The sequence below is a fragment of the Phyllostomus discolor genome, chromosome 10 (genome assembly GCF_004126475.2).
Source record: "Phyllostomus discolor isolate MPI-MPIP mPhyDis1 chromosome 10, mPhyDis1.pri.v3, whole genome shotgun sequence".
Lineage (NCBI taxonomy): Eukaryota > Metazoa > Chordata > Mammalia > Chiroptera > Phyllostomidae > Phyllostomus > Phyllostomus discolor.
The window spans coordinates 31,169,471-31,196,470 of record NC_040912.2 but is presented as its reverse complement, the minus strand read 5'-3'; the positions used below and the strand labels follow the sequence as shown (position 1 = coordinate 31,196,470).

Genomic DNA, 27,000 nt, shown 5'->3' with positions numbered 1-27,000 from the left:
CCAAAAAAAATATATGAGGTCTGTCCAGAAGGTATCCAGCCATGTAATATTTTAAAAAATAGAGACATTTGCTGAAGAAGATGCAAGATATAAGAAATGTTGTACATAGGTCAGTGACGCCTCAGTCTCTTTCAAAGTAGGCACCTTGGGACCTCACACACTTTTCCCAATCGCCATCATTAGCTCCATTGTATTTTCCTGAATCTCATCAACAGTCTTGAAAAAATCTCTTCCCTTTCACAGGTGATTTTAGTTTTGGAAAAAGCCAGAAGTCACAGGATGCCAAATCTGGGCTATAGGGGGGCTGAGTCACCTTGGTGATATGATGTTTCTGAAAAAAAACTGCACGAGACATGATGTATGAGCTGGCATGTTGTTATTGAACTGCCAATCACCAGTTGCCCATAGCTGTGGCCTTCTGAGTCATCCGAATAGTTTCCATGGAAGAATGTTCAAGCTTAATGCAAAATTCGATACAAGTTCATTGCTCAACTCAGTCATTTTGAATTCGAGGCCACACAGTACATGTGCTCACTCAGTGGCATCTACTCCCCCTACTGACGAGTACAGTGAAGTCATCATTGTTCACACATGCACATTCCAGTCCACTCTCCTTGGCTGCCAGGTTACATCAGTGTCACATAAACTTTTCTCTTTATATTGACAATAGCTGGACTTTTTCCAGACAGACCTAGTATGTACATATTTATATATGAAGACACCTGAAACAAAAATCCACCAACATGTAAATGATGGTTATCTTTGGTAGGTAGGTTATAGGCATTTTTAATTTTCTGTACACTTTTAGCCTTTCCAAATTCTTGTCAATACATTTCTTTTATGATCAGTAAAAATATGTTTAAATGCCATTTAAAAAAAACAGCTTATCAGATGTAGCATGTTGAAGAATGTTATGTAGAACAAGAAAATGAGACACAGAATAACTAGGTTTCGTGAGGGCCTTCACTTTAGTGTAGTCCTGATACTGTAATTCTTATTCCAATGATGCTTGTATTATACAAGGGAGCACCCAAAAAACCCTGGAATTTATGGATAAAAAAATTGTATTTTTTTCTTACATGTGTAATACTTAAGTCACCTTCAAAGTGCTCTCCAGTTGATGCAGTTCACCTGTTGAGATGTTTTTTCCACTGCTCAAAACAGTTTGTTTATTTATTTATTTATTTATTTTTATTTTTTTATTTTTTAAAAAGATTTTATTTAGTTTTAGACAGAGGGGGAGGGAGGGAGAAAGAGAGGAAGAGAAACATCAGTGTGTGGTTGCCTCTCATGTGTCCCCCACCAGGGACCTGGCCTGCAACCCAGGCACGTGCCCTGACTGGGAATCGAACCGGCAACCCTCTACTTCAAAGGTCGGCACTCGATCCACTGAGCCACACCAGCCAGGGCTCAAAACACTTTTTGAACACTTCGATTTTGATGCCTTTTAGTGCCTCTGCTGTTTTTTGTTCCCCCTCTTCCATATTGGCTAAAGGTTTCCCTTTAAGGGTTTTTTTCATCCAGGGAAACAAAAAAGGTTGCTCAGGATGAGACTGGGTGAATAGGGAGAGGTAGAACACCGGGGTCATGCTGTTTTTGGTCAAAAGCAGCTGAACACACAATGCAGCGTGGGCAGGTGCACTAGTACTCACTCATCATGAAATGGGCAAACGTCTTGAAAGAGTCTTCAGAAAAAATTCTCTGAAGCTGAGCGCAGCCTCTTACAACAATGCCAGCTGGTACACTGGTACAGGTAGGTTCCTAGAACACTCACATAGCAGAGGAAGCCTGTACTGCAAGGGGCCTGCCCTCCAGAAGATAATTCTGTTTGTTTCTCGGTCCTCTCTCATACAGTTGGGATTCTGTACTTTCAGACATTTATAGATCTTTCTGTTTTTTGTAGTTTTTACCAGTTTTCTTTGCTGTCAGTTCTCATTGCCATAGACATGCTCATCTTCCCTTGTCCTTCTCATCTGCCTCTGACCCTAACTTGCTATTTTAGATTTCCTATAACTAGAAAACTTACTGAGTTAGATAAAGTGGTTTGTAAAAATCAAGGGCCAGTAGAGCCTGGTGAATGGGCTTTATAGACAACTCAGTTTTTCTGTTACATGTTGGTTTTTTAGTTTGCTCTGAGGTCCTCAGCTACTTCCTCGGTGTTGATGTTGCAAGAACCTTAGCTATGGAGGTGTGACACATTACTGCATTGTTAAGTAAATATTTTCAGAGCTAGACTCACGCCATTTACAGTGTGCTGGCAGGGACGGCATGACATAGGTTTCCCTTGTGTTGAACCAAACTATTCTAACTCCACTTTAAATGATTCATTTTTTTCCAAGTCAAATTATTTGCTATGTTACATTAAAGTACTGTAATATTAGTAAATAAAGTTAGAGGACAGTGTGTATTTAGAATAAAATTATTACTCCTGTAAAGCCACAGGAAGTATAATTTTTAACATTCTATTTATTCTATACTTTTAATGTTGTAATATAGCAAGATTCAGTAAAACCAAAGTTTTGTACCAGCCTTTCAGAATTTATATAATTGGCATCTGATGAATAATTATTAAAATTTTTGCCTATAATGTTCAGAAAGTAGTAACTATATAATTTTTTTCTGTGTGTTTAAGGAGCATTTTTAGTTGAAAGTAGTGTCAATTTTATGCAAAAAGAACAGTGCTCTTTGCAAGCTGTATACCATATTTTTTGGACCATAAGATAAGATGCACCTAGGTTTTAGAGGAGGAAAATTTTTTTAAAATTTTTTAAGCAAAAAATGTGGTAAAATATTTAATAACATAAGTAACATAATATTTCACCAATGTAAATGTAAACACATCTCAACAGCAGCATTAACAACCATTATTCCTCCCAGGTTGGGGGTGGGGGTGGGGGAAAGTATGTCTTATAGTCCAAAAAATATGGTATTTGGTTATTAATAGCAGGACTTTTTAATTACTGATAGACAAAGTTAGTTTAGATGTAAAATTGTTCTTTGCATATTTCAGATACACTGTTCCACCACCCAATTCCTTTAAACTTTCCAATTCCTTTTACTCTTACATGTGACAAATCTGACCTAGCTTTCAAGGTAGATACAGCCGTTTGATACCTCAACGTTTATTGTAACAATGATGCATTGTCTGTGGCTTAAAAACTAATCCATGACCTTTAGGCTTCGTTGAAAAAACACATGACTTTTAGATTATAAGCTTTAAAAGAGATAATATGGTGGAATGAATGGGTAGGACAGGCTTCTTAAAGTGTATAGTACTGAAGAAAGATTTCTAAGGCAGATCCAAGCAGTGGCAGGAACAGGGACAGGGAAGTGATTGGGTAAAAGAGTCATAAGATCCAGTGAAGAGAGACTTAGCAAGTAGGTCTGTGGTGTCCTGTCAGTGAAACTCAAACTCGAATGAGGACATGGGAAAGAGGAAGTGAAAAGAGTAGCTGTATCCAAGTGACTGGAGTAGGACAAAATTGGGGCAAAAAGTATTTTCAAACAAAAACAATTTTATATATAAAACTTTTATGATAAGAGCTAAACTATGATGGCAAAATATCTATTATAGACTACTGATTATTGAAATGTAAGTGAATTTCTTCTAATATGGAAGCTAGAAAAAAATCTCATGATGAATTGTTAAATATTCAATGATAAGGAAAACTTTATTTCTCAGTAAGATTTTACTAAAATTGAAATTAGGCATCTTTGATTGGTTAGCATCTCTTTAAAATCTAAAGTTTAAGCTTCAGAATTTTATAAAGTTTATTTATAAAGGTAGCGCTGCACTGTGTGTGTGTGTTCACAGTGCTGCTCTCTGGCACCAGGACTTGGGAGACACGTACTTGTGCATTTGTTCAGCTGACATTTTTGGACGCCTACGACTGCAGCTATGGACTTCTACTTAGCAAGCATATATTTTGGTGATCACAAATTGTCTGTGCCTTACTGTGTGGGGGGGATAACCATCTCATAGTACAGGAATCTCAACAGGTGTTTTGAAGAAGCAGAGAGAAAATGATTGAGAGGTTTTCGTGTTCTTCTGGTGCTAGGTGTAATTATTTTTTTAAATTGAGGTGAAATTCATGTAACAAAAATGATCCCAAAATGAACGATTCAGTGGCATTTAGTATATATACAACATTGTGCAACCACCATTTCTATACAGTTCCAGAACATTTTTGTCATCCCAGTATAAAACCCTGTACCCATTAAGCATCTACTCTTCATCCCTCCTCTCCCTAGCCACCACTAATCTGTCTTCTATTTCTATGGGTTTATCTATTCTAGATACTTCAATTAAATGGATCATATAATATTTGACCTTTAGTGTCTGGGGTTTTTCTTTCACTTTGTGTAATGTTTTCAAGACCATCCGTCCATGTTGTTGTATATATTAGCACTTTATTCCCTTTTATGGCTGAATAATATTCCATTGTCTATATATACTACATTTTGTTTATGTATCCATTGATGGGCATTTGAGTTATTTCCACCTTTTAGCTATTTTGAATAGTGCTGCCAGGAATGTTTGTATACAAGTATTTGACTACCTGTTTTTATTTCTCTTGTGTATATACTTAGGAGTAGAATTGCTGAAACATATGGGAATTCTCTGTTTATCGAGGAATCACCAAACTATTTTTTTCATAGTGACTTACCATTTTACATTTCCATCAGCTCTGTGTAAGGGTTCAAGTTTCTCCATATCCTCACCAACATTTGTTGTTCTTTTATTATTATTATTATTATTATGGCTGTTCTAGTGGGAGGTAGTATTTCATTGTGATTTTTATTTGTAATGACTAAGATGTTGAGTGTCTTTTCATGTGTACTTGTTGGCCTTTTGTCTATCTTTGGAGAAATGTCTATTCAGGTTCTTTGCCCATTTTTTAATTAGATCGTTACCAAATTTTATATTTTTTAATTATTTATTACATTTATGTTATATATATATATTTCTGTATACAGAGAGAGTGAGAACACGGGTGCCCAGGCAGATGTGAGAGAGGGGCAGATACGAGAGACACACATCTCCAGTCGGATTACTTTCCATCTAGGTTTTTTTTAAGCCTTTTGGGCTCTGCCCAAATCTAAACTGTTGCTTCCTTTGAATAGTAGAGTTGATTAGAGCATGATGCTGATGCTAAAGTTTGATTTCTGTGTGGGCCAGTGAGTCATTCCATTCCATGGCCAGCTGTTCTACAAGTGCGTGCAGTTGGTCCAAGAGGCACCTGCTGGGTTTTTGGCTTAGTCCATTTTCACTGTGGGGAAAAATAGCCTAGTCTCTTCAGTAGCAAAAAGGTCTGTCATTTTCATCTGTGAACATTGTAAGTCTATACAGATACTTCAATAGCGTAAGACATTTTTTGTTGTTGTTGTCATAGTGTTTCCCCTTTTACTTGTAGTGTTTTGTGGGAGTGCTCACCAAAATATAACTTAAGATACTTAATGCTTGTCTAGGTATGCTACATAAAGCTCTGGCTGATTTGCACATGTATGTAACCCTATTCAGAAACATCATTGTTTCAGAGGCAGCTTTGCCTCAGCTATTTATTTAGTTCTACAGATTCTTTTATACCATGAAAAATTCCTTTATCCTCTTTGTTCATACACAGTGTAGTGTTTGTTTTCAGTTGCCATCAGAGTTATGATTTTTATCCTGGTTTCTTATTAAATAAGATTTTTATGTTGTCTGAAAGTTTCTCTGTAAGTTGAACTTTTCCTTTAAGAGGTCATTTTTGAAAGCCCCTCAAATTTTTCCTTTTATAGATCAATGCTTAATGCCCCAAAAGTTATTATTTTGACTAGTAAGGAGTAAACTTGATGATTTAAAATCCTAATCTGTAAATATTTGAATTTATAAATTGCATTGATTAAATAGGTTCCCCGGTTATAGATTACTAAAAAACTAACAGGGTATAAAATTGAGAATTTTTTTCTATTTCTTGATATTGAACACACTGCAAAATTCCTTGTTAGTAAGGGTACTTCATTGTGGGGTCTATGTTTAGGCTGTATTTATTTCCTCAAGGGTCTTACTTTTATTTCAGTTGATGATGCCTTATTGTTTCCCCAGGAGAGATAGGGACAGATACCAACTAAAAATATTAGTACCCCTATTTATCAAGAACCAGATGTGTAATATATGAAAGTGTGTGTGGGAGATGCCAGCAATGTGCTGGACATGGGGCAGTGATCTCAGTTAATTACCATACTTAGGGTCTGTGTACTGTGTATGTATTTGTTGATTTCTTAAGTAAAATAAATAGGTGCTCTAAAGGGCAAGCTAGAGGAAAATGTGTAGAAACTGCACTAACAAATACCTGCTGGGAGTTTATATATAGAAGAATTGGATTTTGGTTGGAAGTTATAGAAACTACCAGTATTTTCTATTTGTAGACAACTTTAAAAGTGTTGGGAATATTTTATGTAAAATCTTTTATAGTATGTGCCAAATTTTTAATGTGCATAAAGTACCTTTGTAATATAAATACATGCCTGAACATTTCAACTCAGTGACTTCCCTTCAACAAGAGAACTCTTACTTTTCCACTTTAACCAATAGCAGTTTTTACAATACAGTTTGAGAAAAAGAGAAAATAATTTGGGAATTTTTAGTTGAGGAAAAATTATATTTTTTAAAATTCAAACTAAAAAATATGATAGGAGTAATTTTAATAGGTCTTAAGAGTTTAACTCTCATGACAGAAGAATATATACAGAGTCTTTTATCTTGCAGGATTTGGATTTAAATTTTTTTAATGTTGTAGTTTTTACTTTTATATCTATGTGCTGTGATGTTTTCGAGGCTTGGGATTTTAGTACTTATTCAGAAAGCATCTCAGTTGAAAAATAAATTCCTTTGAATTATTCTGTATTTATTTTCCTATATCCTGCATATTTATAACTCAATCTATGATTTTCTTTTAGTTCAAAATTTGTCTCAGCTTTTCTTCCCATTCTAATACCACTGCCCAATAAAATCAGGTTCACACCACCTCCCTTCTGTTTGGTTTTCCTGGCTCGCCCTCTTTTGCCTTTAGATCCAGCTAATCAGCACATTCTGCTGATTTACCTTCCAAATATTTATTGATTTATCCTCACTCTGTTCCTACATCATTTTCTCTCACTTGGACAATGAGAAGGTTGAGAGTGGAAGAAAGAAGAGTATGAATTTGATAATAGTGGCTCCCAATTTCTTTAGCACTTTCTAATGCTAAGCATTATGTTAAGGGTTTTACATTTATTATCTCATTTTATCCTTATAACTATTCTAAGAACTGTGGATATTGTTGCTGTCCTTCCTTTATAGCTGGGAAAAAAGAGAGAGAAGTTAAGTAATTTGCATGAAGTCATAGAGGCAGAGCAAGGATTCAGACCTAGCCTGCCTGACCCAAGACATTGTGTTCCTGATTTTAGCCCTGCACTAGCTCTGAGACCCGTGGTCAGTGTTCAGTAGGCAAGATTGAGAAGCCTTGGTAACTGGTTGTAAAGGGTAATAAGAAAAATGCCGTGGTCTGCATGTTTGTGTCCCCTGCCCCAAAATACATACGTGGAATCCTAACCCCCAAGGTGATGGTTAGGAGGGGGAGCACTTGGGAGATGATTAGGTCATGAGGGCAGAGCCCTCAAAGATGGCCATCTGTGAATTAGAAAGTGGCCTCTTACCAGACACCAAATCTGTGGGCACCCTAATCTTGGACTTCTCACCTTCGGAACTGTGAGAAATAAATTTCTGTCATTTATACACTACCCAGTCTGTGGTATTTAGTTCTAACATTCCAAACAGACTAAGACAAGAGATGACTGACTGCAGCTTTCTGACTTCAGCAGCTGAAGGCAGGGTGTAGGTGCTAGTCTCTGAGACAGGGAACGTTGACAAATTTGGGGGGAAAGGAGAATTTTCACGAAACAGGTCTTTGAGATAAGAAATATGGGCATATTTGGAGAGAAACAAATATTTCAGTAAAATAAAAAGGAGACTTGTTTTGGATATTTTGAGTCAGGGGTTCCATTAGAACATTCTAGAGGAGTGATCCAGTGTAAAGTTGAATATGAGTCTGGAGCTTAGGACAGAATCAGAAGCTCATGTGATGGAGAACATTTGGGTTAAAGATGCCAGCTGACACTCTGGGAATGGGGGGTTCACTCAGGAAGAGGACTGAGTGGGATGAAGACTAAGTTGAATCCTGTGAAAACCCCCTTGTTTAAAACACAAGTGGAGAAGGAGGCTGCAGAGGAGACAGACACAGAGTATGTATAAAACTAGAAGACAGTGATGTCTCTGGAACTAAGGGAAGGCAGAGTTTCAAGTAAGGAGGAGTGGCCAGTTGTCACAAATGAGAATTCAGATTACTGTGGGATGGGGAATGAAAGAGAATCGGGAAAAGGTGCTGAATGCTACCTACTTTTTCAAAGATTTTGTTGTGAACAGCAATATAATTGTAGTGGTTATGAGCCTGGACTAGACCAGACAGACCATCTGGGATCAAATCCTGCCTTTGCCATTTATTAGCTTTGTGACTTGTAGGCAAATTACCTAACCTCTCTGTATTTCTTTTCTCCATCTAGAAAGTGAGGGCAGTACCAGCCTTGTGAGGATTTAGCTAATAGATACAAAGCACTTAGAACATAGTTAGACTAGAAAAAGTGTTCAAGAAGTATTAGCCCTCCTCCTCCTCCGCATGCTGGAGCATAAAGGATTAAGCTGTTATATATAGTAGAAAATTAGATCGGAGCAATAGCTGGGATCATAAGGAGCCATATGTGCCATTTAAAGTAATACAGATTTTATCATAAAAGTGGCAGAAAACTAAAGGAATGTTTATATATTTGGCATGTTTAACCTCTGAAGAGGTTATTCTTTTCCTAAAAATGTCTCATTTAGGTAGGTATGCTGCCACCAGGTGGAGGTTTTATGTTGCTGCTATACAGGTAAAGCAGGATGGTTGCTTTACCTGTATAGCAGCAACATAAAACCTCCATGTTGCTTTTTATTATGAAATATTGACTTGATGAAAATTGCTAAGTGTAAACACCTTGATTCTAGTAGGGCTCATTTGTTCCCCCAAAAGCTGAGAATAGGTAAGTGGGGGAGAGATAATAGAGGGTTCTTGTAAAGGTAGATTTCAAAGGAAGGCAAGGGTAGTATGGTTGGGCCTCATGGAAATCTGAAAATTCATTTGGAACCAAGATAAGGTTGAGCAAAGTGCCATTCTTCTCACTGTTCGTTGTTCCCAATAATTAGGTGACAGTGAAATGAAACAGGCAGGTGGCATCTGAACAGTGGAGTGTAATGACCTGCAGTGTTGGCAGTTGCTTGTGGGATGTAAAGGTGTTTGAAGAGGCTGATGCAAGAGCCCGGGCGTTAGGCCAGCGTATTCCTGGGGCTTCTGCCTTCTTTCTATCTCTAGGGATGAGACTTTTGGTAGGTGTGTAGTTGTATTACAGCCTATTAAAAACAGCGATATTAATGTACAGGCTCGTGATAATTTTATCAGTGAATATTCCTTATAGATCTGTTGGGGAGGAGGAGACTGCTATAAGCAATCACTATTAGCAGTTTATTGATCCTTTGTTTCTGTGTATAAGTATATTTTTAAACTTGAATTACACTCTTATTTGTAGTGTGGGCCTCCTTTTCTTCGCCTTTATGTCGAGAGCATTTTTTTTAAAAGAAACTATGCAGATATTCTGAAGTTCTGAGGAATAATACCTAAAATTATTTCTTGGTATCTCTTTTCTGTAAAAATAAAGATTTTTTTTATTATGTGCAGGCACTGTTCTAGACTTAGACTATTATATAGGCTTTGATTTTAATTAAAAAACCCTGCCCTCATGGAGTTTACCTTCCAGTTATTTGTTCTGAAACTATTTGACTTTATATAATCACTAATATGAACCTAAAAGTACTTTGATAATTGTATGTACTTAGAAGTGATTTGTTCTGAATACATAATGTAAGCTTTCCACTTTTTATTCTGTATCTTTTTTAAAATTTGGGAACATTTAGTAATAGACACTGTTTATTGAATTGTTTTTTCAAGCAAGCTTTTTTTTAAAATGTAGAATTCTAGTTTTTCTCTTTTATAACTAAGTGAAATAGGGAGAGGAGAATAGAAAGGGGACAGTTGAAAAAATTTCTCCAAAAAGGCCCTTAAATTTGGAAAAAATCTTAAAAGATCCTTGAATCTTTTTGAGGAAAGATCCTTGAATCCCTCTTCATTTTACAGTTGAAGAAACAGTTCTGCAGAGGTTAAGTGGCCTGTCCTTTGTCACATAGCTAGCTTATTAGTCTCTGTAGACCCAGCAGTCTGGTATTCTATTATGTGTAATCCATCTTCTTTCTGAAGCATTTTCATTCAACAAATATTTGTGCCTGCTATGTGCCAGACAATGAAACATGTTAAAATATGTAAAATTAAGGTGATTTCTGAGTCTGTAGAATCTGCTTTCTTCTTAGGCATAATTTTCCAAAACTTTTGAGGAAAAAAATCTGCATTCAATGAGATTATAGGATATAAATAGGGTAAGTGGCTCAGTAATGTAAAGCCATATCTGATTTTCCTGGTCTGTTTGGCACTGTTATTGTCCAACAGTTTCTATCTCTGAGAATTGTTGGAAAATATGCTTCACAGCACAAAAAGTTGCTTTTGTCTTTGCTTTCAGTTGCCCTACTTCACTCTACATAAAATACAAATTATGTTTGGGTCAACTGTTGTAATCTTTTTGTTTCCATAGTTGGGCCCCTGGAGCTTTGCTGTAATAGTTTGTAGAGCATTCTTGTGCAACATTCATTGAGGAATATTAAAAAGGTTTAAAGACAGCACTGACAAGTACAAATAATCACCATAATCAGAATTAATTAGGATCTTAAATTTTCTGTAGCAAAAACATGGAAAGTAGCTCTACTTTTAGCAATTTTGAAAACTGGAGAGAATAGACAATATTTTCAAAATACCTTATAATATTTTCTTTTGGAGGTGTGTGGTGTGTGTTATGTGTGTTTTTATATGTGTGTTTTCCCTCAGTCTTGTCAAAAAAGTATTTGCTTAGTGATTTCATTTGTTTGTGCCTTTAAACTTAGTGTTCTAGGATTTGAAGAATAATGACAAATGAACAAAAAGAGAGCTCAGAATGCATGACATGCAAATTGGTATAATGGAAAGAATACTGGATTTGGAGTCAGATGTTCTTGTTCTATTTTGCCACTTATTATTTTCTCAATACTTCCTGACCTCTCCCCACATTCCCATCCAAATTAAGTCTCTCTGTTGAATGCTTTCTTTACCACCTATACTCTTTTCTTCGGAGCACATTTTATCTCCTAAAATGATATATTTCTGTATTTATCTGTATTTGTTTAATTTGCTCTTCCTATTTGAATGACAGTTCATAGGAGTAGAGTTTGTATATGATTCATCACTACCTGCCCTGCCCTTAGCACTGGCTGGACACATGATAGGTAACTGTCAATAAATATTTGCTAAATAATTGAATTACTTACTACCTATCATATGCCAAGTTATCTCCTTCACAGATATAAAACTCTACAACCACGCCACTTACAGAAAGCCTATTTTGAGAGTACTAGGACGAGAGAATCCCATACCACCTTCTTAGAGATGTATTGAGGACTGTTGAGTTTATGAAATTGTACACTAACTTTTATCTTATTTGTTTCACACAATTCAGTGAAGTAATAGGCTAGCCTAGACTAAAACATCCTACTATTAGGACCACGTATTTTAGCTCATGTCTAGCACAGTGCCTGGCACGTAGTAAACACTCAAGTAAGAAACAACGTATTTCAATTAGCAGTTTTTTTTGAAGTGACATAAGAACTTGGCATGTTCTATACAGCATTTTAAGAAGTCCTTGTTTCATTGAGGATGATCATCTGTAAAGTTTCAAATATTGAGTTTAATAAATTATCAGTCATTTTTATTTAGTTTATTCACGTTCTAGTCAGGGTAAGATACTTTCTTGAGCTCTGAATCAGTTTTCAAGCACAAGTGTATGTGGACATATCTTTCTAGTAAATCTCAACTATTTCTGTGCTGCCTGCATATGTTAACATTTTTATAATTGGCTTTCAAATGACAAACACAGATGGCTATAGTATGAATTTTCAGCATGTTTTGGACTTCATGTTTTCCCAATAATTTAAAGTGTATCATTTCAGTATCAAGTGATTAGTTGATTGAGTAGCATTTCTGATACTCGCTTTTCTGTTAGCTTGTCCTTTTTAGATTTATAATAAAAATAGTTTAGATCGCTATAAGAAATTAGATTTATGATAAAATCTCACATCCTCTCCTTTATAAAACAGAATTCTTACTATAAAGATATTGTGGGCATTATTTTTGAGAATTTAATTGTCTTATTTTGGGGGGTTAGGGGGTACTGAAAGAAAGATTATGGTGAGAGAGATTATTTTATGTTTTAATTCATGTAATTGATAATTTTAATTCTGAGACCGTGGGACTTTTTTGTATAGTAGAGTTAGATATGCCTGTATCATCTTAATTCTCAAATTCTATGGAACAGTACTTTAAAACGATTACTTAGTGATGACTTTAAAAGATAAATTATTCATTTTTCACTCAACATGTATTTGTCAAATACTGTTCTAGCCCTTGAAAATATTGCAGTGAACAAAACTTCTTATCCTTGTGGACTTTACCTTCTGGTTAATTGTTCTGAAAAAAAAATTTACTTCATATAATCAGTAACTGGTCTAAAACAATGTCTTGATCATTTTATGCCCTTACAAATAATTCATTCTGAACACTAATAGAACCATTCTACTTTTTATTCCGTATCTATGATGAACTGTTTCACTTGGGTTTATTTAGTAATGGATTCTTTTGTCTCAGACAGTATTTTTTTAATTAAACTTTTTTAATGCAGTTTTAGTTTTCTCCTTTGTTATGTGTTTGTACATATAAGTAAATATTAAATATAAATTATGTATTTAACTTAAGAGAGTTGAGATTTTGAACAGAATATTCATTTTTGTCCTGATATACTCTGTCTGAATATATTTTTTAACACAGATAACATAGGCTTTTAAGAAGCTTTTGAAATTGAGCTTAAATATCAAGAATGCCATTATTAATATTTTTGTTGGTTTTGCATTCTCTCTTAGGGGTCTTTTAAAAAATATGTGCCTAGGCTTTCAATTCTATTTACAGATAATATGTAGTGGTGTTTGAATTGGTTTATTTTTAAGAACGAATCTGCTATCCTCAAAGTGGTTTAAATGCATTCCAGCTGCTTAATAATGTACAAATAGAGGCAACTGGTGTTGCATCTGTTTCTTAAGCAGACATGAGGTAGGATAACTAGCAAGTTGCTAAATGGCTGGGAAAAAATTTTTAATGTAATGTATTTTTATATTCTCCAAGGTCAGTAATTAGAGAGTTCTGATTTATGAAGTAGACTTTCTTGTTAACACTATATACTTTTCTTCTTCTACAGCAGACAACATGAGTATAAAATATGCTGTGTGTTATTCTGTAGGTTCTGGTGTTTGCCACATATTTTGATAGTTAAAGAAATCAACATCATTATTAGATGGCTTTAATGCTTTATAAGAAATTTAATGGCTACTTTATAATTGGTCTAATTAGTAGTTATATAATTCATTTACTGGTAGCAGATTTCCTCTTTTTTAAGGTACAAAGGGCTTACACCTGTTCTCATGCTTTCATTTTTCTGCTCAAGAATGATCAAGAGCTCAAACTAAATTTAGGAATTCATGGTTAATAGTTTCATATAAAATTTAGAAAACGTATTACATAAAGAAAGAAATTTCAAATGAGCATAAAACAAAGGACCTGTAATCTCAAATACCAAAGTTATTATGGTTATATTCTTCCAGAATTTACCTGTGCCTATGTATGTTATGTTATTAAAATTCAAGCTGGTTAGAATGAATTGACGGAGTCTGTGATTCCGAATCCTGCCTTGTCTTTGTTAACAGAGAAGCACATAATTTTCCTTTTATTAAGAAAAATACTTTACAATATTATTTTATAACTGCTACATCATACATATATTTATTATTAATAATACTTTGCATTAATATTATTTTAATTGAGTTAATCCAGTGTTACCCAAAGTATGTAATACCTACTTCTGATATTAGGTGGTGACAGATATTTTAGGTGATACCCTGACCCAGTATTAAGTGATTACTCCAATTAAGTAATACTGGATAGTATTGTAAGGAAGTTACTACCTTTCTTTTTTTTTTTTTTTTTAAGATTTTATTTATTTATTTTTAGAGAGGGAAGGGAGGGAGAAAGAGAGAGAGAGACAGAGACATGAATGTGCGGTTGCGGGGGGTCATGGCCTGCAACCTAGGCATGTGCCCTCACTGGGAATCGAACCTGCGATGCCTGGTTCGCAGCCCACGCTCAATCCACTGAGCTACGCCAGCCAGGGTGAAGTTACTACCTTTCTAGATGCTTTTTTGAAGTTCATCTGCTAATGACAAAGCAAAAGTCTGTTCAGTGCCCATATACCCTTTACACCCTTCTCGTACTTACCTGTTTCTTTCATAACCTTCAGCAGTACTATCTAAAATTTTAATAATGTAGTTTTATTTTTCATTGTATTTATTCCTGTTTACTACTTTGTTAAAGAAATCACAAGCAATGCTAACTGTTAATAAATACCATGGGTAGAAAATATTCTTTTAAAATAAATAAGAACTTGTGCACAAAAGTTAAAACGTGTCAAGGAAATGATAAACAGAAGTGGGCCTAGGACATGGCAAATGTTCCCATGAGTAAGGGATTAGAGGCACTGTCGTTTGATGAGGAAAAGTGATAAAATTATTTCTAATTTTCCTCATTATAAACAAGGCTGCAGTGATCATTTATGTAGCTAAATCATTTTTTCATGGACTAATTTCATTTGTTATAAATTAGTAGAAGTCCCAGGAATTCCACAAAGCAAATTTATTTAGAGCTTTTATATTTTTATATAATCATATCCAGAGTTTACACTCTCAACAAACAGTGAATGAGAGCACCTGTTTTTCCTGATTCTACGCAATTCTGGGCTAGTTTTTTTCTTTAAACGTGATGTTTTTCATTCTTTTCAATATTTAAAAGCATTCATTCAGAAATAACTTAATTTCTTTGTAGTTTGTTATTCATGTATTAAAACTAACAGTTGTCCTTTATTTTTGTCATCATTTTAATAATGGTTTAAAGAAAGAGACTTCAAAGCTATTTTTTCTTAGTGGTGATAAAGAAAAATTATCTTTGACAGTAATGGCAATCTCAATCAATTTCTTTCTCTCCCTCTCCCTCCCTCCCTCTCTCTCTCTCTATAGCTTGCCCAGTTTCGACAAAGGAAAGCTCAGTGTGATGGGCAGAATCCCTCTAAGAAGAAAAAAAAGAAGAATACTTCAAGCAGTAAACATGATGTGTCAGCATACCATTCTTTGAATATTGAGCAATCACACAGTGATGATATGTGCATGAATAGTTCTCAGGGAGTAGGATCAGTTGTGACTCCTGAATCCACAATAATGAGAACTCTACACAGTGGAGAAATAATCAAACATGACCAGGTCTTCTCTGCTGAAGTAAGTATTCACCCAGATTTTCAAACATTAAAATTATAAGTGAAAGTTTTTGTAAGACAACATTCATTAGCATTCTGTGCAAATGTACATGTGCTTGATTCAATAAACATTTATTGAGCAACTATAATACACCAAGGACTGAGCACCAAGGATACAGAGGTAAGTATGACAGTTTCTGTTCATTAGGAAAGTCAATCTAGTGGAGTGGGGGGGCAGATGTAAGATAGACCGTGTTCCTTCATTTAAAGCTGTGCTTGCAGTCAGGGTTGTCCACCTGCAGTCCACGGGCTGCATGCGGCCCAGGATGGCTGTGAATGTGGTCTCGCATAAAATCGTAAATTTACTGAAAACATTGTGAGATTTTTTTGAGATTACATGTCTCAATTTATTTAATGTGTGGCCCAAGACAACTTCTTCCAGTGTGGCACAGAGACGCCAAAAGGTGGACACCCCTGCATGGTACCCTAGAATATCATGATTTGGGAGAATGCTCAGATCATCCTTATATGGTTGTTTAGCTAGAGGTAAAGAAGTAGGGGACACAGTCTCTGTGCCAAAGAGAATACATTCGCAAAGACATGAAACATTGTGGTGTGATTTGGAAACCATAAGTAGTTTAATTTTAAATTGATCAAAAGTAATGAAGGTGGGATAGTGGTAATGGTGAAGGGCAGGAGATCGCAGCTAGCCCGCAGAAGGTTCTCAAAAATACTCATTTTCTCCTTCTACTTGGTGAATGTAATTTTCCAGTATATAGAGAGGAGGAAGAAGTTATTTGGAAGGTGGATGGGATGGTGGAACCACCAGCTAAGACTGGGAGTAGAGAATGATGGAATGCTTAGGAGGAACAATGTTAGACAAGGCAGATTATTGTAACTTGGATTGTGCCTTGGTATATTTATGTGGAAACCAAAAGCTTTGGACATACGGGGATTTGAGCTTTATTCAAAAGGTCAGGAGTGTCAGAGATTTGTTATTCATTGTAAGAATGTATCTTTTTTTGAGTTTTTCCTACTTTGAGCTTCTTCGGTGTGTAGATTAATGTTTTTATTAATTTGGAAAGTTTTCAGCCATTATGTTTTCAAATATTCTTTCCTCCCCTGTCTGTCCTCTCTTTCTTGGGTCTTCCATTGTTCATATGTTGTATGTTCGATATTGTTACACAGATTTCTGATGCTCTGTTCATTTTCTTCATTGTTATTTTTTTTCTTTCGTTTCCTCAGATTGGATCATTTCATTTGAACTATTTTGTAGTTTGCTGATTCTTTATTCTTCATCCTTAGATGTGCTATTAGTCCTTCTAGTGAATTTTTCATTTCAGTTATTTAAACACCATAATTTCTTTTCGGTTCTTTTATTCATTCTTTCTCTTTATTGATAGTTTCTATTTGGTGAGACATTATTTTTATAATTTAGTTCTTTAGACACATATTTGACTATATTTAAAATAGCTAGTTTAAAATAAAGCCTTTGTTTATTTAAGTCCAATATCTGTGTTTCCTTAGGGACATTTTCTATTGGCTGCTATTTTTCTTTTGAATGGTCCATATTTTCTTTTTTATTTGTATATATTGAAATTCTGTTGAAATCTGGACCTTTCAAATAATATAATAGCACCATTTTGGTGCTTGATTTTGTTGAACGAAGAGGTGAAATATCTGGGTCTTTTTTCTCACTTGTAAAATGCGATTCTTACATGAGAGGAAGAAGAGTGAAAACAGTGAAAATTTAGGTGACCTCCATGACTCCCTAGCAAGCACAGTACTTCTCAGCGGAGGGCAGCTTGGGAAAGCCATTCGCCTTCATACCCAAATCCCAGGGATGTAAGGGTGGCAGACATGAGAATGTCTGTAAAAGTGCTTTGCAGGCTGCAAAGGTGTTAATGACAGCAAAGCTTCTACTTTTTCTTTAAGTTGTTATTACTTTTCTAGCATCAAGATTAGATGATTCTTCCTTTGGAAGAAATTGAACTTTTTTACTAACATATTAGGACTTTTTTATTTAAAAGAGACACAAGAATTAATGGGCTGATATCTTAATGGGTGCTTTTGTGTAACAAATGATTCTTAATAATGCAAAGCCTTGTATGAAAATAGCTCTTGATACTTTTATATATAGAAAAATGCCTAGGTTAAATTTTACATGTGTTATTTAGCAATTACTAATCAGTAAAAATTTAAAGATCTAAATAATTTTTACAGTTTTTAGTGACTTTTTATCATTAGCATCAAAAGTAATAGGTTAATAAAGTACAGTATTTAGATGAGGAAAGGCTTTAATGTAATTGGTTTTTACTTTTGTTTTAGCCGGAAAGTGAAATTTCAACCACAGCCGATGATTATAGTTCAGAGGTAAGAATAAGTAATGTTATGACTGACATTTTATATTTTTCTTAAAACTGTTGATTAGTACTTTGCTTTTTGTAGTTCACATGGTTCTGTATTTTTTATAAATATAACAAAATAGTTTAACGTGATATAATATAAATGACCTAGAAAACCTAAAGGTATTTTTATGATATATCTTTTTTTCAGGCTATTAACAAAGGTCTTAGACATCTATATGAATAGCTTGGTCCTTAATTAGATAAAAGCCCTTTTTTTTCAGTTTCTCAGAATGTTTGATACTGTTATATAAAATACATGATTATTATAAAGTAACCATATTTAACACAGTAAACATTTTATAATATAGATTATTTTATTATGAGAAATGCTTTTTACAGATGTTTGAATTCTAGTTATATAAATTCATTTATTGAAATTAATGTTGCAATAATGATTTTAATATAGGTAATAAAAGCTGATATAGGCATTGACCACTTTAGCAAATACTTCCTTTATATGCTAGTAATAAATATGTCATTTTATTAACTTTTTCTTATTCTTTTAGATATGATTGTTTTTTCTTTGGTCCATGTGTTATTTCTTTGGCCCATTTGAGGATTTGGAAAAATATTCCTTATTCTGAATGGTTCAGTAACTCAGTATAGTCCATAAGTTTTGATTTATTGTAGGTTTCTAATATTAAAAAGAACAACTTTATGTTCTTAAATGAACATATTACTGTGTTGTATTGCCAATGGGAGTAAAAACTTTGACACTTCAAAAATATGTGTTTATAGCGACCACAGGAGAGGAGGGAGGGGATAATGGTGGAAAGAAGGGGAAAGGACTAGACAAAGAACATGCATGGATGGCCCATGGACATGGTGTGGGGATAGACTGTGTGGGTGGGTGGGTGGGCGCATGGAGTGAGGCAAAGGGGGAAAAATTGGGACAACTGTAATAGAATAATAATAAAAAATCTTTAAAAACCCCAAAATATCATGTGTTTAAAAGCTGGAAATATAGTTAATTAGTTATCTTGTCAGGAAAGTAATTAAAACCAGGGTTAAATAAATTGCTGCCCTATTCAGCCTACATAAAGTTGCTTTTATGTAAAGTATCTCAATTTAAAATCAAAGCAGCTCTCAATTCAAAGATTCTGCTCTTATGACTTTAAATTTGGAGCTTATATATAAAAACATTGCTTTCCTCTTTCTGTAGTGCCTTAATTCTTATAGCTTGTCTTTACTGATTGGAAGTTTTAGATGGCTTGGTGCTTGAACTGCCTACATTTTTCTGGCATCCCAGAACTCCACAAAGTGCATTTTTTTCTTTACACAGGGTAAATTAAAAAAATTTTTTAAAGATTTTATTTATTTATTTTTAGAGAGAGAGGAAGGGAGAGAGAAAGAGAGAGAAACTCCAAAGTGTGAGAGAAACACCTCTCCATCAGTTAGCTGCCTTTCACAGGCACCCCCAGCGGTGGACCTTGACACAACCCAGGCATGTGCCCTGACCAGGGATCAAACTGCTTGTTTTGCAATATGATGCCTACTCACTGAACCATACCATTTAGGACCCAAAGTGAAATTTTTTATAAGGCATGTGTCTGTAGGTCAAACTGTCTCTCATATGTGCCTATGAAATTTGGTTAAAATTTATATAGCCATATTTTCACTTTGAAAAAAGAAAAAAAATTGATGTTATTAACATTAATTTAAAAGCTAAAGACATAAAAAGATTGTGATTTTAAAGTTCTCATTATGAAAATGCAAAGAAATAATATTGGAAATTCTTGTTACAGTAAGACACATTTTACTAGATTTTTTAAATTTAAAAATTGGTGGGAATTAGGAGGTCCAAAAGAATGTATTAAAACTGTTTAACTGTGATACCTACTAAATATGATGTGTTTCAAAGTAAGGTACAAATAGTACTTATTTATTGAGTTTATTAGGGTGACATTGGTTAACTACAGGTTTCAAGTGTACAACTCATGAAAACATCATCTCCATATTGCTTGTGCACCCATTACCAAAGCAGTTTCTTTCCGTCCTCATTTATCCCTCCTTTGCCCTCTTTTACCTCCCCCTGCACTTTCCCTCTGGCTGTTACCATACTGTTGTTTGTGTCTAGTGTTTTATATGTGTGTATGTATCTATTTTTTGTTTGATTCCTTCTTTTTTCATCCCTTCCCTCTGACAGCTGTCAGTGTGTTCCATGTGACTACACCTCTATTTCTGTTTTGTTTGTCAGTTAGTTTTGTTCATTAGATTCCACATGTAAGTGAGATCATACGGTACTTGTCTTTCTCTAACTGGCTAATTCACTTAGTATAATAATCTCCAGGTCCATCCATGCTGCCATAAAACGTAAGGTTTCCTTCTTTTTTACAGCCAAGTAGTATTCCATAGTTTCAGTGTGCCACAGCTTTTTTACCCACTTATCTACTGATGGACACTTGGGCTATTTTCCTGATCTTGGCTATTGTAAGTAACACTGCTGTGAACGTAGGGGTGTATATATTTTTTAGAATTGGTGTTTTAGGATTCTTAGAATATATTCTCAGAAGTGGGACTACAGGTTCAAAAGGCAGTTCCATTTTTAGTTTTTTGAGAAAACTCCATACTGTTTTGCACAGTGACTGTACCAGTCTGCATTCTCACAAACAGGGCAAAAGCATTCCCTTTTTTCTGCATCTTCACCAGAACTTACTGTTTTTTGATTTATTGATGGTAGTTGTTCTAGCAGGTGTGAGGTGATATCTCATTATAGTTTTAATTTGCATCTTTCTGATTAGTGATGTTGAGCATCTTTCCATATCTTGACCCTCTGTATGTCCTCTTTGGAGAAGTGTCTGTTGAAAGCCTTTGCCCATTTTTTGACTGGATTGTTTTCTAGGTGGTGAGTTGTATGTATTTTATATATTTTGGAAATTAACTCCTTATCAGATGTATCATTGGTGAATATGTTCTTCCATTCATTGAGTTGCCTTTTCATTTTGTCTATAGTTTCTTTTGCTATGCAGAAACTTTTTAGCTTGATGTAGCCCCATTTGTGTATTATTCCCTTTGTTTCCCTTGCCCAAGGAGGTATATCAGCAAAAATACTGCTATGAGAAATGTCTGGGATTTGACTGCCTGTGTTTTCTAGGATTTTTATGGTTTTGCAATTTACATTTAAGTCTTCAATCCATTTTAAGTTTATTCTTGTGTGTGGTGTAAGTTGGTGGTGTAGTTCATCTTTTTTTGTATGTATCTGTTCGATTTTCCCAACACCATTTATTGAAGAGACTGTCTTTACTCCATTGTATGTTTTTGCCACCTTTATCAAGTATTAATTGACTGTGAAAGTGTGGTTTTATTTCTGGGCTCTCTATTCTGTTCCATTGATCTGTATGCCTGTTCTTAATGCCAGTAACATACTGCTTTGATTACTATGGCCTAGTAATATAGTTTTGTATTAAGTATTGTGATACTTCCAACTTTGTTCTTCTCAAGATTGCTGTGGCTATTCGGGACCTTTTGTGGTTCCACATTAATTTTTGGAATATTTATTCTGTATCTACTCATTTGCTAATATTTTGTTGAGGATTTTAGCATTTAGGTTCATCAGGGATTGATGACCTAGAATGTTTGTTCTTTGTAGTGTCTTTATCTAGTTTTGGAATTAGGATAATGCTGGCTGTATAAAATGAGATTGGAAGTCTTCCTTCTTCCTGAATTTTTGTGAATAGTTTGAGAAGGACAAGTGTTAGTTATTTGAATGTTAGGTAGAATTTGCCTATGAAGACATCTAGTCCAGGGCTTTTGTTTGCCGGGAGTTTTTGATTACTGCTTCTATTTCATTAGTTGTAACTGACCTATTCAGATTTTCTGATTCTACCTGGTTCAGTTTTGGAAGAGTGAATGTTTCTAGATTCAATAAAATGTTTCATTTCACCCAGGCTGTCCGATATCCTGGCATATAGTAATTTATAATATTTTCTTACAATCCTTTGTGTTTATATGGTGTCAGTTGTTACCTCTCCTCTTTCATTTCTGATTTTATTTGGATCCTCTGTCTCTTTTTCTCTTGATGATTTTGGTTAAAGATTTGTCAATCTTGTTTATTTCTTTGAAGAACAAGCTTTTGGTTTCATTGATATTTTGTTTTGTTTTTGTCTCCATTTCATTTATTCCCATTCTTCATTATTTCCTTTCTTCTACTTACTTTCAGCTTTCTTTGTTGTTTCTCTGGTTCTTTTGGTGAAGGCTAGATTATTTATTTCAGATTCTTCTTGCTTCTTGAGGTAGGTTTATAAGGCTATGGACTTCCCTCTCACACTGCTTTCACTGTGTTTCATAGATTTTGGGATGCTGGGTCTTCCAGTAATTTTTGATTTCTTGCTTGATCTCATGGTTAACCCATTCATTGTTTAATATGTTATTTAGCTTCCATGTGTTTGAGTGTTTCTGAGTTTTTAAATTGCAGTTAATTTCTAGTTTCATACCATTGTGTTTGAAAAAGATGCTTGTATGAGTTTAGTCTTCTCGAATTTATTAAGGCTTGTCTTGTGTCATAGCATGTGGTCTGTTTTAGAGAATTTTCCATGTACACTTGAAAAGAATTTGTATTCTGCTACTTTGGGATGAAATGTTCTGTTGCCTTGTTGGCTTTTTGTCTGGAAGATCTATCCATTGATGTCAATGGGGTGTTAAAATCCCCATTTATGATCGTATTTGCTGTCCATCTATCCCTTAGGTATATGTGTTGAGTGTACATATGTTTCCAATGGTTATATCATTTTGTTGGATTGATCCCTTTAGTATTATGTAATGTCCCTCTTTGTCTTGTTATGGCCTTTGTTTTGAGGTCTGTTTTGTCTGATTAAGTACTGCTACCCTAGCTTTTGTTTGTTTGTTTCCACTTGCATGGAATATTTATTTTTTTTCCCTTCACTTTCAGTCTGTGTGCATGTTTTGTTCTGGGGTGGGTCCTTTGTAGACAGCTTATATATGGGTCATGTTTTCTTATCCATTCAGCTACCCAGTGTGTCTTTTGATTGTAGCATTTAATCTGTTCACATTTAAAGTTATTATTGACACTTATATACTGCCTTTTTATTCTTTACACCTATGTTCCTCTGTATATATTTTATTCCCTGTTTTTCATCAGGCCCTTTAATATTTCTTACAATTCTAGTTTGGTGGTGATGAACTCCTTTTTTCTTTTTCTTTCTTTTTTTTTTTTGGCTTGTAAGTTTTTTATTCATCTTCAGTTTTAAATGAAAGCCTTATTGGATAAAGTAGTGTTGGTTGTAAGTCCTTGCTTTTCAGCACTTCGAATATTTCATGCCAGTCCCTTTTGGCTTGAAGTGTTTCTGTTGAGAAATTAGTTGACAGCCTTATGGGAGCTCCCTTGTCAGTAACTGTCTTTCTCTTGCTGCCTTGAAGATTCTCTTTTTGTCTTTAACCTTTGCCATTTTAATTATGATGTGTCTTAGTGTGGGCCTCTTTGAGTTCATCTTGATAGGACTCTCTGTGCTTCCTGAACTTGTGTGACTTTTTTATTAAGTTAGGGAAATTTTCAGCCATTATTTCTTCAAACAGGTTCTTGATCCCTTGCTCACTCTCTTCCTTTTCTGGTGCTCCTATAATGCGGATGTTGTTGCACTTGATGTTGTTGCAGAGGTCTCTTCAACTTTCCTCATTTTTTTGTTCTGCTTACTGTTCTGTGCTCCCCCTCACCTCTGTATAGCTGATTTGATCCTCTGCTTCATCTAACCTGCTTTGATTTTTTGTAGTATATTCTTTATATTGTAGTCTTATTTCTGACTGGTTCTTTTTAATGGTTTCTATATCCTTTATAATGCCTACTCTTTCCTAAAGGTCTCACTGAGATCATCTATTCTTCCCCTCAGGTCCTCGAGCATCCTTATAACTGTTGTTTTAAAGTCTTCAGCTGGTCTCTTGGTTGCTTCTAATTCATTTAATTGTTTTTCTGGGGATCTCCCTTGTTCTTTCAATTGGGGCATATTTCTTTGTCTCCCCACTTTGTCTTCCTTCTTGTGTTTGTCTCTTTATATTAGATAGATCTGGTATGGTTCCTAAGCTTGTTATGAGGGCTTTCTCATATAGATGCTTTGTTGGTCTCAGTGGTGGCGACTTCTAGATCACCTGAGCTAGGTGCTGCCAAAATGTTTCTCGTGTGGGTTATGTGCCCCCTGCTGTCGTAGTTGAGTCTTGAATGCTGTTGGTCTGTTCGTGGGTTGGGCTAACCCACAGCTTGGCTGACTGTAAGGATAGACCTCATTCACTATGTATGAGTCACTATTTAGGGGTTTCCCCTTGAGGTGACATTGTACCCAGCAGGGTCTGGTTCCTGCTGGAGTTTCCCTTTGTGCCATTTGTGTGGCTAGTTGGGTCCAGCTTCGGTGAGATTTGAAGTCCACCACTTGTTGTATTGGTTCTGGTCCTGCTTGGCCAGGGTTCTGGTATAGGTTGGTGTCAGTCGTTGCTTATAATCGGCTCTGGGCTCTCTGTTTGGAACTACCCATTATTCAGTGATTGTGGCTGTGTTGACTGGTTCTGGGTGTGAATGGGAGGGGCCAGGCTATGTAGAGGAATCAGTTTCCTGCAGCTCTGAGTTGGGTGCTGGTCAGCAAAGGTCCAAGGTTCTCTGAGGTCAGTGGCTACCTGTCAACTACATAGCCAGCCCCTGAGGTTGCCTGGACTTCCTCTAGAGCCTTTTGAAGAACGACTATAGAATGGGCTCAAGTTTGCCATGCTCCCCTGCCCCTTCCACACAGAGAAAGCTCTGTAGGGTGGGGCAGCCAGGTGGCAGGGATGAGGCTAATGGATCCCCTTCTTGGGTGAAGCATAGGCAAGCACTTAGTGGGGAGTAGGCGGCCCCTACTCCAGAACCGTATCATTCAGTCTGAGCTATAGTATCCAACTCCAGCTCTCCCAGGAGGAGTGCACCACCAGTTCAGGTTGGATGAAACCTGCTGTTCACACTGCAGGAGCAAGCTCAGCAGGGCGGAGTCTTTAGGACCTGGGAAAACAGATCAAGACAGGCTTAGGATGGCGCTGGCTGAGCCTGTGGGAGAGGAGCAAGTTCTGTGCTCCCCCTCAGCTCTGTATCTGTGCCCTCTTGAGCCGTGGATCGGAGCCTCTTAGGGAGACATGTTTTGAAGGCCACAGCTCTATTCCCTTACTCCTCTGGAACTGACCCAGCAGGGAAGGGCCACTGGGACTCAGGAAGATAAAATAAAACTGTCTCCCGCTGGGAATGGTGCTGGCTGAGTTTGCAGGTGAAAGAAAGCAAAGACTGGCCCCCACTCCAAAGCCTCACAGTTCCAAGTCTGTCTGAGTATGTACCTGTAGTTTCTCCAGAGAAAGGACTCACCAAAGGTCTCTGTTGGTTGCAGCCAACAGTCCTTTCTGCAGGTCTTCTCTGTATGACTGCCATATGCCAAGTTGTCTTCCCTCTGCTAGAAGCCTAGGTGAGTGCCTGAAACTAAGATCCTGTGCATTGCCCCTTTAGGAGAGCATCTGAGATTCTAGCAGAGTCCCTCCTCTTCCTGGCAGTCAGAGTCCCCACTGATTTTCACTGCCAGATGCTATGTAGGCTCCATTTCCCAGCCCTGGTGCCCAAAGTTGGGGGTCCCAGCACAGCGTTTAGACCTCATGTTCCTTGGGCGGCGACTTTTGCAGCTGAGATATCCCTCCAGCTTGTCGGCCACTGCATGCTGCATGTGGGTGCAGGGGCCAGCCCTCTTCACATCTCGCCCTTCTTAACAGTCTGTATGTGGCTGCTTATGTAAATCCTTGGTTATAATATTCCCCTTTAGCTGTCCTTTTTAGTTGGTAATTCAGGTTGATTGCTCTATAATTTAGCTGTAAATCCGGTTTGCCAATAGGAGGACTTGAGTAGAGCTTCCACCTACTCAGCAGCCATCTTGGAAATCTATAAATAATATTTAAATATAAATTCTGCCAATAAAAGTTAGAATATGTTAATTATGTTTCAACAGTAAGAAATGTATTTTACATGCATATAGTTTTATATATGGACATATACAATTACATATGTATTGTTAAATATGTGAAAATTGTGTATATGAATAAGTATATGCATATGGATACATACTTTTGCATTCATATGCATATATGTGAATTTTTCAAACAAAAATTTCAGGAAAAGATACTTTACTATGTAACATATCCTTTGATACTTTTTCTTTTTAATGCTGGTCACAATAACTTAATTGATTAACTGACTTACAGTTTTTTGTTGTATTTTAATTGTTGTTCAAGTACAGTTTTCTGCCTTTTATGCCCATCCCAGCCCTCCCCACCTCCCATTTCCACCTCCCCCTTGTTATTGTCCATGTGTCCTTTATACTTGTTCCTGCAAACCCTTCCCTTTTCCCCTGAAATTCCCTCCCCTCTACCTTCTGGTCACTGTCAGCGTGTTCTCAATTTCAGTGTTTTTGGTTATATTTTGCTTGTTTGTTTGTTTTGTTGATTAGGTTCCTGTTAAAGGTGAGATTATATGGTATTTGTCTTTCACCACCTGGCTTATTTCTCTTACAGTTTTTAAAAACAGTGAGAGGATTACTTTGAAAAAAGATAATTGTGAGATAATTTTTGTCATATTTAACCTTATTTGAATAATAACTCTTGTACTATATACAGAGTCTGGCAGAAGTAATGCCTGCTTGAATATGGTTGGTAGGGTAATAATATGGATATAATAATTTATAGTTTTAATTTGAAAATTTTACCTAAAATGTCATATAGTGTGCTTGAGTGTGATACCATTATGTTACAGAATTATGTGCTTATGATTTTGTAATAAAAAAGGGGCATTATTTGTGCCAGACTCTGTGTTGGGTCTGGATTCACATGGATTATGTTTTGAGAAACTTACATATTCACTATGTACAAAGCAGTATAAAAATTTATAGTTCATGAAGTGTTTGATGATGTCTCTTGACAATTGCTAAAGTGGATACTGGTTGAATCTGTGATGCTCTTGAGCTAGTTTTGTTTGAGGCTTTATCATTCCATTTAA

At 35.8% G+C, this 27,000-nt stretch overlaps 1 protein-coding gene and 1 long non-coding RNA gene across 11 annotated transcripts in view; one reads left to right on the top strand and one right to left on the bottom strand.

The window, feature by feature from the left end:
* Positions 1-27,000, top strand: part of AKAP9 (A-kinase anchoring protein 9) — a 168,300-nt gene that overhangs the window by 7,602 nt on the left and 133,698 nt on the right. For all 10 annotated transcript variants that reach the window (XM_036010625.1, XM_036010628.1, XM_036010627.1 and 7 more), the window contains exons 2-3: positions 15,359-15,613; positions 17,920-17,964. In XM_036010625.1, the coding sequence (XP_035866518.1) occupies positions 15,359-15,613; positions 17,920-17,964 (300 nt within the window). The remainder of the gene's footprint in view (positions 1-15,358; positions 15,614-17,919; positions 17,965-27,000) is intronic.
* LOC118497073 lies at positions 10,025-15,325 on the bottom strand. The gene is made up of 2 exons (XR_004899625.1): positions 14,473-15,325; positions 10,025-14,254 (listed from the first exon to the last, which is right to left on the bottom strand). It is a non-coding gene; the product is annotated as an uncharacterized LOC118497073 (long non-coding RNA).